This window comes from Sturnira hondurensis, unplaced genomic scaffold, assembly GCF_014824575.4.
Source record: "Sturnira hondurensis isolate 20B ecotype Veracruz unplaced genomic scaffold, ASM1482457v3 Scaffold0018399, whole genome shotgun sequence".
Taxonomy (NCBI): Eukaryota; Metazoa; Chordata; class Mammalia; order Chiroptera; family Phyllostomidae; genus Sturnira; species Sturnira hondurensis.
The window spans coordinates 852908-866520 of NW_028091030.1; the positions used below are offsets into that span (position 1 = coordinate 852908).

Genomic DNA, 13613 nt, shown 5'->3' on the forward strand with positions numbered 1-13613 from the left:
CCCCTGGATTGAGAGGGAGGCTGGAGCTTGTCGAAGAAGTACTTTGCAACACCCTGCGAGTATAGACAAATGTTCCCCCAGTCCTTCCTTAAGGGGACTGACCGCAGCTCTTTATCAGACTGACTGTACATCAAAGAAAGGATAATATCCAGCCCTTCGGAGGGCTGTTGACTACAGGTTCTGAGCTGATCATGGTACCAAGCAACCCTTAAGCAATAGGAGCTGGCAGATAAATGGTCTAGGCTCTCATCCTTCCGAGGGACAAGGTGTAGTCTGCCTGGTTCTGCAGAGGGGTCCTGGCAGCCCTAAGGGCCCCTTGCCCGCAGCAGCACCCAGCTTAGTGACACATTCCTTCTTGGCCTTCACTACTTCCCTGCCTCTCTCTTCCTGCCGCATCACTGCAGCTTTCTGAGATCACCTTCCAAGTAAGTAAACACCCTGCACTGCCATCCTTGTCTTTGGTCCTTTAATTTTGGGGGGAGAGAGGCGGGAGGGCGAGGGACCAAAACTGTGATAGGTAGAAAGCAGAATTGGATGCTCAGGATGCTAACATAGTGGGTGTCAGCCCTCTTTTCTTTTCTGCCCTTCTGCTGACCACCTGGGACTCTGGAGCCAGGTCATACTCCTGCCAGGACAGTTACTGTGGCCCCAGGTCCCCTCCGACACTTGGTGGTGTTTGACTCTTGTGTTTTCCTGTGCTGGTGGGTACATGTCTCATTGTGGTTTTACTTTCCCTGACCATGAGTGAGACCAAACATCTCTTCAGGTGTTTATGTGCCATTTTTGTTACCTCTTCTCTGAAATTTGTGTAAGTCTTTTGTCCAGTTGTCAATTTCTTACTTGTTTGTTTGTTTGTTTTTTGCTTTGTAGGGGTTCTTTATTCCGGTTACTAGTCTTTAGTCGTTGTATGTATTGCAAATTTCTTCTGGTTTGTAGGAAGTCTTTTTATTCCCTTATGGTATCTTTTGATGAACAAATGTTCTTAATTGTAACCCTGAATTTATTATTTTATCTTTTTATTTTGTGCTTTTTATATTGTTTCAGAAATCATTCTCTTCCCAGAAGTCTTAGATATTCTCTATTGCATTGTAAATATTTTATAGGTTTGCCTGTTACATATAGCTTTTTAACCTACCTTATATAGATTTTCCCCACTCTGGCTGCTTTTAATAGTTTTCTTTTTAGTGGTTTTACTTTGACTTATCTAGATGGGGTTTTCTTTTTTCTTTTGTTTTTAAAGTTATTTATTTATTTTTAGAGAGGGGAAGGGAGGGAGAAAGAGAAATATCAATGTGTGGTTGCCTCTAGTGCACCCCCTATTGGGGACCTGGCCCACAACCCAGGCATGTGCCCTGACTGGGAAACAAACCGGTCACCTTTTGGTCCGCAGGCCGGCACTCAAGCCACTGAGCCACACTAGCCAGGGCTAGGTAGGGTTTCTTTGTGTGGATATATTCTGCACAAAGTTGAATAACTTGAATCTGTGAGTTGATATTTTTCATTGTTTTTGGAAAAGTTTAATTAAAGACTGCTGGATTCTCATATCTTCTTCTGCACTGAGTCTTTGCAATATCACATATCACGTGGCCTCTGGAAAATTATTGTGAAAACAGTTCAGGCCCTTTGAAAGGGCTGCGGGACCCTTCTGAGTCCCTTGGCCGTGCTCTTGAGAACCGCCATTCTCGATTTTGGTGTTAGGGTTGTACTAACCTCCTGAAATAAGCTGGGGCATGTTCTCCTTTTTTCTGAACTCTGGAGTAATTTGTGTAAAATTGGAATTACTGTTTTTTGAATGTTTACTTGAAGTTGGGAAATCTAGTCCTGGAATTTTCTTCATAGGAAGATTTAAAACCTTACAGAACTAGTCAGGTTTGCTATTCCTTCTTAAGACTACTTTATGTTATATTTCAAAACAATTTTTCCACTCTGTCTCAGTTTTCAGATATATTGACATGAGTTCATTGGTATCATCATCTTATCTTTAAAATTTTTTAATTATAGTTTGTTGATTATGCTACTACAGTTGTCCTGATTTTTCCCCCTTTGCCCCCTCCACCCAGTTCCCCCTATCCTTGTTCATGTCCATGGGTCATGCGTGTAAGTTCTTTGGCTACTCCCTTTTCCATACTCTACATTTCCATGGTTATTCTGTAAATACTTACTGGTACTTCTTAATACTCTCGCCTCTCACCCATTCTCCCACACCCCCCTCCCATGTCTTTATCTTTAACCTTTGGCATTTTAATTATGATGTGTCTTGGGGTGGGCCTCTTTGCATCCATCTTGTTTGGGACTCTCTGTGCTTCCTGTACTTGTATGTCTATTTCCTTCCCCAAATTAGGGAAGTTTTCTTTCTTTTTTTTTTCAGATAGATTTTCAATTTCTTGCTCTTTCTGTACTCCTTCTGGTACTCCTAGGGTGGGAATGTTGGATTGCTGGAAGTTGTCCCACAGGCTGCTTACAACTATCCTTGTTTTTTTGGATTCTCTTTTCTTCTTGTTTTTCTGATTGGTTGTTTTTTGCTTCCTTATGTTCCAAATCAATGATTTTATTCTCGGCTTCATCCACTCTACTGTTGTTTCCCTCTAAGTTCTTTGTTTAAATTAGTATATCCTTTGTTTCTGATTGGATCTTTTTTATGCTGTTGAGGTCCTCATTAAGTTCCTTGAGCATCCTTATAACCAGTGTTTTGAACTCTGCATCCAATAGACTGATTATCTCCATTTTGTTTAGCTCTTTTTCTGGAGTTTTGATCTGATCATGTTTCTTTGTCTCCTCTTTTGGCAGCCTTCCTGTGTTTGTTTCTATGTATTAGGTGGAGCTGCTTTGACTCTGTGTGTTGGTAGTATGGGCTAATGCAGTAAGTATCCTGTAGGGTCCTGTGGCACAGCCTCCCCTACACCCAAGCCGGAACTCAAGGTGCACCCTCTGTGTGGGCTCCCTTCTCTGGGAGCCTGGGTTGCTGTTGGCAGGTCAATGGGAGGGATTTGCCCAGGCCAGTCAGCTGCAAGGACTGGCTGTGACCATCTACCACCAACCTTCACCTTCTGCGGAGGATCGGCTGTGCAGGGGCAGGGTGGTGGTGCTCTGATGTGGTCTGTAGCTGTCCACTGGGTGCACTGGCCTGGGGTTTCCCATGTGGTGCAGGCCAGGATCATTCCCCACCTTTGTTTTGCCTGAGGCCACCCTGCCCGAGTTACAGAGCAATGTGGGGTGGCTGCTACTTGCTCTGGGCTTGGAGATTCCCAGGTAAAGCCCAGCTGTGAATCCAGGCTGGCGGCTGCTAGAGCGAGCCTGGGGCTCACTGAGGCCAGCTGTTGGGTGTGTGATAGTAGGTAGGAGGTTGTGACACAAGAGCCAAGACCAGCCATTCCTATGGAAAAGCAGCTTGGGAGGGCCTGTAAGTTGGGTGGGGCAGAGTCTCTGGGGGTCTCCAAGGCAGATCAAACAGTGTTAGCCAGTGTTTCGTTTTGATGGAATCTTGGTATGCAAGCTCTGTGTGTGGAGGACCCAGAAAAGGGACAGTGGCCTCTGCTCGCCTGGATGCCTCAACCTCCCCCTGAATGCCACTGGTGCCCCTCAAGCCATCCGTCTCTCCAGCTCTGGAGCCCAGAGGGAGTGAGTCTAAGTACGTGAATCCATGTGTGGGTTCTTTAAGAGGAACTGCTTGGGGCTCCAGAAGTTTCTTCCACTGATTCAATCCCTCCTGGTTTTTGCAACCCAGTTATTTTCCTGGCACTGGAACCCTGGGCTGGGGGGCCAGTGTGGGGCTGGGACTCCCCCGCTCCGGAGATACCCCTCCCGAATTTCTATCGGACACACGTGGGTGTGGGGCCAGCCCGGTCTGTGTCTGCGCCCTGCAGCAGTCTGCATGGGTGTGGTTTCTTTAAATCCGCAGTCGTCAGACTTCCAGTCAGCTCGATTTCTGATGGTTCTGAGTGATGGTTGTTCTGTATTTTAGTTATAGTTTTGACATGGTTGTGCGAAAAGGCGAGCCATGTTTACCTGCACCTCTGTCTTGACCGGAAGTCCTCTCAGTCATCTTATCTTTTAAATATGTGTAGCATTTAGAGTTGTTTTCCTTTCATTCCAGTTATTTTTTTGTGCTTTTTTCCTTTATCTTGATTAACCTTACCGGAATTATGTCAAATGTCAATTTTATCTATCTTTTTAAAAACCCAGCTTTTGACTTGGTTGAGCCTTTCTGTTTTTTAAATTCATTTCTGTGTTTTACTTTTACTTATTTTCTTCTATTATCTTTGGATTTATTTTGTTGTGATAATGTCTTTTTTATAGTCGATCTGCAAATCATGAAAATTTGTAAAGCTCATATGTGAATACTTTTGTTTCCTTAACCCTAGTTTTTTAAGCGTGTGAGAAGAGTATTTTTCAAACTTGGATGACCCATTGTTGGGTAGTATAATTAGTAGGTTATGGCTAGAATTTTTCAAAGAGCGATAGTATAACAGAATAGAAAAATGCAGTGTTCACCAAATGTTCTATGTTAGTACTGTATACTAAGGTTAAGCATTGTTTTGTGAAGCTTTTATTGTAAATACACTCATGCATGTACATACATGCGCATCTGTGTCTGTAGTGAGTCACAACATAAAATGTTTCTTATTGTATATAGCTTTTAGTTAAAAAGAAAGTTTGGAAGCCACTAACTTTAGTGAAGGTGTTAAACCCGGTTGCAGGAAGTAAACATCTGGGAGTGGGCTGAGGCAACGGGCTCTGTGACCCGTTTAGGCTGACAATACAAGCCTCCAGTGCTGGGCCGAGGCCCTTGGCCAGGCTTCCCGTGGGATTCTCGGCCTTTCGACTCTGAGAACCACTGAGTCAGGATCTCATGAGGCCTGAGCGCCTGCCGGGAGGTTCTAGCTTGGAGCGGTGGACTGCGATGTAGCTCCTCTCATGCATTTGTCCCAAAGGCCTGTCTCTGAGGTGCCCCTGAAGTGGCAAAAAGCTGTTGGGGCTGGGGGACTGGAGGCGGAGTGAGACACCGGGCTGGGGACATCCTGTTGGTTGTTACAATGATAGGAAAAGTGAAGTAGCTCTCATGCTTGCTTATTTGTCATAGAATCGGTCAGCATATATCCAATAGTGATGTATATACCCCAAAGATGATAATCTCTAGGCCTAAGATGAACTTCCGTTCATTAGTCTGTGACAGGCAGACTCACTGCACTCCAGTTCATGGTCTCAGAGGGACATGAGTGGAATCATTCATGACTTTTCAGCACAGTTTGCCCGAAAAGCTGATGAGGATTCTGGCAGTCAGGTCTGCTAGGGAGCAGTTTTGCATGTGGGTGGTGAGCGGGGAGAACTCTGTGTAGCCGAAGCAAAAATGGTTGACAAACCCTGAGACAGTCTATGAGGTGTTCAGTTCTTTCCCCTTATAATAATAGCTTTTCTGAAAGATCCGTGAGTAGAGTGAGACCACTGTGTACATTGGGACTTTGACGGTGGAATGCCGAAGGGTTGGGTTGCAGTGACGTGGTGAGTCTGTGGCGTACACACAGTCACACTCATTCTACCCTCCCTACGTAGAATCCAGGCATCAGACAGGGGCGGTCTGCTCGGTAAGGGTCTTAAGTTGTGGGCTATAGGGGAACTCTGTGCTTTCAGCGGAGGACTAAGAATTTTCTGTGTATCAGTCAGTGATGCTTATTGGCTGAGTAACAAACCCACCAGTACTTCGTAGCTTAAAAACAACAGCAATCGCGTATTTGCTCAAGATTCTGCTCAAGAGCCTGGTGGGTTGGCCCGTGTCTGCTTCACATGGTTTCCACTGGGGTCCTTCGGAGGTTGCCTTCAGCTGGGAGCCCCGCTTCCTTCCAGCGTGGCAGCTGGGCTCCAGGAGGGCAGAAACAGCAGCTCCAGAGCCCCTAAGGCTGGGACTCGAGAGCCCTAGAGTGTCACTTCTGACACATCGTCTTAGAGCAGGTCACAAGGCTAGCCCAGGTTCAGTGGGAAGGGGAGGAGATTCCACCTACTTCCCTTTTGTTGGAAAAATGGTGTGCACTTTCACCGATGGCACATTCACTGATGAGATTGTTGGCATCAGGCTTCGGGGATTGATCCACCAGCCCGACTCTTTTCCTTCCCTCCCTCCCTCCCCATTCCTTCCATTATTCCTTCCTTCTATCTAAATGTATCAACTACTGCTTTTGTTATAAGACATCAATGTACATTTTAAAGATTAAAAAACTTTTGAAAGTAGTTCTTTTTTAATTTTTTAAAAAAGTTTATTGATGGGAGAGAGAGAGAAAGAGAGAGAGAGATTGATTGATTTTTGGTTCCACTTATTTTTGCATTCATTGGTTGCTTCTCGTGTGTGCCCTGCCTGGGGATTGAACCACCTGCAACCTTGACTTACCTGGATAATGCTCTGCCCAACCCTGCCAGGGCTAAAGACTGAAGATTAATCTCTTCTTCTTTAATACCCTTGCTACTTCATTGGTATTTTTCTAGTGGTATTTTTGTGTTTTGCATTTTGTTACAGTTTTGTTTGTCTTATTTGCCTTACGAGAACATAAGTCCCTCTATGGTGGGGTCTCTGCTTTCGTCTCCGTTTCCTTCATAGTGCATGGTAGTCGCTCAGTAGAGAGTCGAGTGAACAAATGAGTGAATGCAGACTCCAGAATAACCGACCACTTGTCTGTTCAGACGAAGCACCGGTGTGTGATAGGCAGGGTCTAAAAACAGCACGAAACAGCAGCCTAGCTGTTCCACCTGCAACTTTACTTCCTCGGTCAGCGCCCTCTTCCCAGGCCCCTCGCATTTACCGCTTATGCTTTTGGTGAGTGTATGTGTATGGGATATAGTTACAGTTTTATGTTAAATATCAATATGTTAAGCACTGTGTTTAGTATTAAATAGTATATTCATATACACAAGAAAGGCTCACATTTCCTTTTCATTATTTCATCAAACCACTTAAGGGACCACGTAGGTATATCAGAAGTTAAACGCTCCTTCCAATGGTCCTTTGCCCTAAATACTTCATTCTTCTCCTTTCTCCACCTGGCGACCAGGAGCGTGAGGAAGAGGCTGTCTGTGTCATTATGTGTGCGTCGGTCAAGTATAATATCCGGGGTCCTGCCCTCATCCCAAGAATGAAGATCAAGCACCGAATCTACTACATCACCCTCTTCTCCATTGTCCTCCTGGGCCTCATTGCCACGGGCGTGTTTCAGTTCTGGCCCCACTCCATCGAGTCCTCAAACGACTGGAGCTTAGAGAAGCGCAGCGTCCGAGATGTGCCCGTGGTCAGGCTGCCGGCTGATAGTCCCGTCCCAGAGCGGGGCGACCTCAGCTGCAGAATGCACACGTGCTTTGACGTCTACCGCTGTGGCTTCAACCCCAAGAACAAAATCAAGGTGTACATCTACCCTCTGAAGAAGTATGTGGACGACTCTGGTGTCCCGGTCAGCAACACCATCTCCCGGGAGTACAACGAACTGCTCACGGCCATCTCGGACAGCGACTACTACACCGACGACATCACCCGGGCCTGCCTGTTTGTCCCGTCCATCGACGTGCTGAACCAGAACACGCTCCGCATTAAGGAGACAGCGCAGGCGCTGGCCCAGCTCTCCAGGTATCTGGCACTTTTCAGACTGGAGCCAAATCCTGCAGGGAACTAAAGGGAAGGAGAGGGAGAGGGATGTTTCTCCTCTTGAGCTGACTCCCAGCTGCTGTTTCTTTTCTCGTGGGAGGGGGTGTGGGTGGGCCAGGGTCTTGCAGCAGGAGGCCAGTGCTGTAGGCAGCTGGCACCTGCCAGTGAGAAGCCGCTGTCGGCCCTCAGCGGTGCTGCTGGGGACCGCAGCTTCTTAGGTGCACAAACTGAGGGGTCTCGTCTCCCCACACTTTTTCTTTCATACTTTTCCACACCTCTCTGTTACTCACAGATGCATATTCAGTGGAAAAGGTTGAAAACACAGGTGAAAAAGGGAGAGTGTCAGACGCATTCCACAGCCCCGTTTCTGAGAATTATGATTAAGGTTTTGATGCCACAGTTCAGTCATTTCTGTATGAAAACATGCGTGTGTAGATTTTTGCCAGGAATGGGGTCACATTATGCGTGCCGTCTTGCTGCCTTTTTCCTTGAAATATTTCATGAAGATATTTTCAAATAATTTCATACTCTTTTACTATCTAGTTTTAAGGGCTATACTGTATAGCCTTCCATTTTGCATATGTTCTATGATGTATTTCATTTATTTTTTGTTTTTTTTTTAACCCAATGGTGCACATTCAGAGAGTTCAGGTATCAATGATCAGAAGCGCAGTTCTGCAGTGGACGGTGCTTGGGGTGCACACCCACTCATGTTTCCTTTCAAGGCTCCAGGCTAATACCTAACCCGTGGCTGGGCTTACTAGAGTCCGCTTTGCATGCCCGGCAGGCGGCCCTGTGTCCTGTCGCAGTGCTGGCTCCTCGTGGTCCAGGAACTGTCTCTTGTTTTTGTTTCTCTGTCATCATGTAAATTCTCCTACTTGTTTAATTTCTTAACAGGTGGGACCGAGGCACAAACCACCTGCTGTTTAACATGCTGCCTGGAGGCCCCCCAGATTATAACACGGCACTGGATGTCCCCAGAGACAGGTGGGTGTATTTGGGGTTGTCACCGAGATGCCTTTCAGAGGGTTAAGCAAATCTAAGACCCTTTCATTCATGGGAAATCGTATTTCTCAGCCTACTGGGACAGACTTTGTTATCAGAATTGTTTGTTAAAATAAAAATTGCCCTGGGCATTTTCCTCCTCGAGAAATAGAATTATGGAGACCTGCCTAAATCTGTTGTGGAGAACAAATTACAGTGTATGTTCTAGCACAGCATCTTAAAAATCTATCTTTTTTCCTCCTTCACCTGGGTTATGCTCCTCTGAGTGCAGCACTCTCACCCCCTAAGGTCTGGTTCACACTGGGCTTCTGTCACCTGTCTCTGAATCTGTGAGTGCTTGTGGAGTAGAGCCACGGCACACTGTGGAAGAGGGTGTGGGTGTGCAGGAGCCCAAGGTCTGCATTGTCAGAGAGGAGACCACTCCCATTATTGTTTTCTCTCTGGTGTGGGCTTTTTGCCTTCCTTCCTTTCCCCGCCCCTCTCCTCCCCTCCCTTCCCCTCCTTCCTAACTAACCTTCCAACGAGGCGACTGTGGTAGGGGTGGCCATGATTACATGGTGATGGTTTTGAGTGCATTGACTGTGTGTATCAGCCCGTTTGCACACTGGCTGATCTACTCTGCCTGGAGGCGTCCTGAGAACCTCAGGGATGAGGTGCCTCTTAAGGCTCCTCTTTGGGACTGGGTCCAAGGCCTTGGGGAGAGCAATAAGCTCGGGCCCAAGATAAGACTCCTGGGCAGTACTCAAGGGATAGGAGTGTTAGGAGTTTATGCATGAACTCATTTCTAACCACTTTTATCATAGTTGATGTTAACTCGTAAAGTCATTGTTGCTGAAATACGTGAGTGAACAGCCCAAAGCCAGCTGTGTTCTCAGTTTGTTAGAGGCTCAGAATCATTTATGAAAATCTGTACTCAGACTGCTTCCCCAGATCAGTAAATGGAAGCCCTCTTTACTTTAAGTATTGTCTCAAGTCAGCATTGTGTCTCCATCTGGAAGCACAGTTATTACCAAGAGAGACACACGAGGACCCCCCTCCGCAAGGTTGGTGTAGAGACCGTTTTGGACGATAGAGGGCAGTCATGCTACGCCCCATCTGTTGGACCAGCTGAGCCCAGAGATCCCTGGCCTGGTGCTCAGCCCCTGTTCCTGAGTGGGCTGCTCAGTTCCATGGACTGGGCGGTTCTGGGGAAGGGAAATACCTCAGAGAACAGAGAAGGGGAGGAAAGGGGCTGTTAGGAATGCAGTGTCTTTCCCTGCTGTTCTGGGTTTGAGACGGGCTTGTTTCTGTTTGAAACATTTTGGTTTTTGCTGACATTTTGGTATATGTATCTGCATAGGAGAAGGATTTTGTTTTTATTAAGTACACATGTTAAATGAGGTTTCATTTCTCTGCAGGGAAGTGTCAAGCAGTGAGGAGAAAGTTGAAGTTCTTGCTAGGTCTCAGGTGTTAAGGATCAGGAAGGTTAAATTGTTTCCCCAATGCGTGTACTTTTGTAAGTGATTAGAAGTGATCCTATGGCAAGTAATGAATCACCATATAGTCCCTTGTCTGTCTTCGCATGTGGGAAATGCATTTTGCAACCTAGGTGGTTGTCTGGTTGGGGTGGGGAATAGAAGATTTGTTTGCTAATTTTTCTTATTCTTTGTTCTTATCCCTGGATTCAGAGGAGGCAAGAAGCATGGATATAGAATGGTCTCAGCAGGAGGTGCATGTCAAATTATGTGGAAACCAGAAAATAGACAGGTTAGATTAGATTGCTTCTAAGCTCTCCCAAAGTCTAAAGGCATAGGTGTGATCACTTAAGACTCGTTTCACTTTGGGGAAATGCGAGGGCCAGGCCGGAAGGAAATGTCCGCTCAGCGGACATCTTTTACGTTGCTTAAATCTGTTTTTATTTCTCTTTCAGTTTTCAAAAATCATACATGTGATACACGTGTACTTTCTTTGTACAAGGTTGGAACCACATGCAAGTATATAAAGAATAAAATGTGAAAATACACTTTCACATCCTTCTCTCTTTTTACCCCCTTACTGAAAGGTAATCACTGTTCTCAAATACTGTGTATTTTTCAATGGCTTTATACACTTAATATATATGTAAAAATACATATATTTAAATCTTAACTTAATTGGGTGCATACTATACTTTTTTATTGCCTTACACCTACTGCCCTTTATTTTCCCAGGTATATTCTGTGATAGTCGTACCTCGGGTTTTTATTATTCTCTCTTTGCATGTATCTGTCACAAATTTCTGCTTTGTGTGGGTGTATATCTGTTAATTTACACTTGTTATAGAAAATGGTAAACCCGTACAAAAGAAGCAATACTGGCACCACGCCCCTGCCGCCCCCCAGCTTGGGTGATCCTCAGCCAGAGGCCAGTTCCCCGCCCCCACACACACAGATTATCTGGAGGGAAACCCCAGGTGCTACAGCATCACATTTATAAATATTTCCCTTTGAACTTGCACACAGGGAGCTCTTTGAAAAGCCTAACTATAGTACTATTATCATACCTAAAAAGTTAATAGTAATTCTTTAATGTTACTAAATATCTACTTAATATCTAGCCACTGTTCACATTTACCTGTCTCAGAGATATTTTCTACAGTTTGTTTGATTTAGTAAATAAATACAGGGTGGGACAAAAGTAGGTTTGCAGTTGTTCACGTGGAAAAGTAATGCAGTAATTAATAAGGAATAATACAGGAATAAATAAACTGTGCTCCGTGCACTCACAGCTGTGAACCTACTTCTGTCCCACCCCATATGACCAAGAGAATTGGTTGGCTTTTTTTTTGCAAAATCCAAAGCTTTGTATTTGAGGAATTTGCAGACCTGATTGCATGCATGGTCTAAAAGAAAGCAGGGGATGAACTTGCAGGGGAACTGTGTTCAGAGGCTGAGAAAGGAGGGGACGAGGGGAACATCTGGGGAAGGGCCTGGGCAAGGCACCGAGAGGCCGTGGGGAGGGTTCGGGGCAGGGGAGACGGCCTGGAGTCAGGAAGTCGGGAGAGTGCTGCCGGTGCCCGAGGACACTCCGAGTGGCCCGGCACCGCCTGGTGAGAGTCTGGTCGTCATGCTGATGCTCTTTCGACTGCAAGTTTTCTGCCTCTTCTCTTGCAGCTTTGGCACTGGTCTCTGGTTTGGGGATACATAATGGGAAAACAGAATGTGCTTCTCCGAAATTCATTTTTCAGTCAATGTAAAACATGTGTTTTTTAAAGCAAGGGATGCTTACAATATTTTCTCCATTATACTGTTATGGAAACATTGGCAGGAGAAGATACAGTGACTGAAGTCGAAGTCTTGTGAACAGCAGGCCGGTGTGAGGTCCGTGTGACTGACGGTGGTTGTGGCTCTTTCCCAGAGGACGAGTGGTCGGGCCTGTCCGACCTGTGGTGTAAGATGTGCTTTGGGTTTCGTGCTTGTCGACCTTTGGGTCGACTACCGGTGCAAAACCCCTGCCTTACCCCCCGGCAACGGAGTTCAGTTTGGGGCCTCAGGGGCAGTCACAGTAAAAGTTAGTGTGAGAGGCCCTCCTTCCTTCCACACCCACAGCCCAGGGGTGAGGGGTGTGCGACAACATACGCATTCCCCTCCTCTGGGCTGTGGACGTAGTGACCTAACCCCCACAGCCCGGCGTACCTGGACTGCCCCCCGCCTGCCCCCCACCTGGCCCCCGCCTGCCCGTGCGCTTCTCTGCACAGGGGTCGTGGGAGCCCGTGCGGTCTGCTTGCCGTCCTGGTCGTGGAGCCTGCCCAGATCCGTGTTGGATGCACTCACTGCCGAGTGCCGATCAGGAAAAATGAGACCGTCTGTTGGTGTTAAGAATAGTCCTTGAGTTTTACAGAGTAGACTGGCAGCTGGCGTGATTTTTTTTAGCCTACACATTACCTCACTAACCAGTTCTTGGTTTCAGAAAGCTTAAACAAGCAGATCGGGATTTCCAGGGGTGGTTTGAAACTCTTTGAACGTTCACTGGTCATGTTGGAAGGGAACATACGCTGTCATCAGGGTGGGGGCCGAGAGGGTTGGTAGCAATCAATATTGTGAAAAATGTGGTTTCTCAGCTCAAACATTTAGGTTTAGACTGTGTGGTGCATGGAACTGGCAAAACTTTGCCCTGGGAAGTGATTTTGATGGCTTTGGGATCCCAAGGACAGACAGTAGTGAAAGTCGGTGTGATTGACACCTGCTTCCTTTTCTCTGAAGTGCCGTTCTGCTGCTTGCCGGATCCAGTTAGAACAGAGCATTCACAGCTTTCTGGTTGAGAATAAAAGCCGGTGCACACACGCTGTGCGAGAAGCACTGAATGTCCAGCTCTGGGTCCTGCTTCCTGCAGAGGGAACTGGGCTAACCAGCCTGAGCAACCGGAATGGGCAGAGACTGCTCGGAGAGGCCGCATGGTCCCCGCACAGCCCTGGGACGCAGGGGGAAGAACCGCCCAGGGCAGGAACTGGAATTGGAGAGAAGCTGGAGCCTATGTGGCCTGAGACAGCACAGCTGCGTTCTCTGCCCGTCATCTCCCAAGATTCTAGTCAGTGAGTAGGGGAGTGACCGCCTGGCCAGTCTTCTCTGCAGACCTGTGGTTATTCCTGTTACTGTAACTGTAGCTAAGACCAGGGTGTGGCTTTTGGGAGAAGTGAATGGGAACTGAAGAAGGTAGTAGAGGTGCTATTCAGAGGGTGTCCTCTGGGCTGTGATGTATTTTTAAAAATGGAAAGGAAGGAAAGACTACTGGGACTTCGGAGGAAGGCTGGTACCTCGGGGACAGGGTGCAGCTGGTGCCCAGGAGATGCGATGCAGACATTTAGCACAGTGTCTTTCTGGAAGAATGACTAAGCGCACGTGAGCTGTCGTTGGTAGTGAGACTCAGTTGCAGCAGGTCCTTGAATAATGCCATTTCGCTCAACTTTGTTTCCTTACAACATTGATGAGCTGCAACAGGAGCCCAACGCTGGTTTATGTGAATTGGCCTG

At 46.7% G+C, this 13613-nt stretch overlaps 1 protein-coding gene across 1 annotated transcript in view; it reads left to right on the forward strand.

The window, feature by feature from the left end:
- The window catches only part of EXT2 (exostosin glycosyltransferase 2), a 127532-nt gene that overhangs the window by 4352 nt on the left and 109567 nt on the right, over window positions 1-13613 (forward strand). The window contains exons 2-3 of the mRNA XM_037069085.1: window positions 7038-7603; window positions 8519-8608. Of these exons, the coding sequence (XP_036924980.1) occupies window positions 7068-7603; window positions 8519-8608 (626 nt within the window). The 5' untranslated portion in view covers window positions 7038-7067. The remainder of the gene's footprint in view (window positions 1-7037; window positions 7604-8518; window positions 8609-13613) is intronic.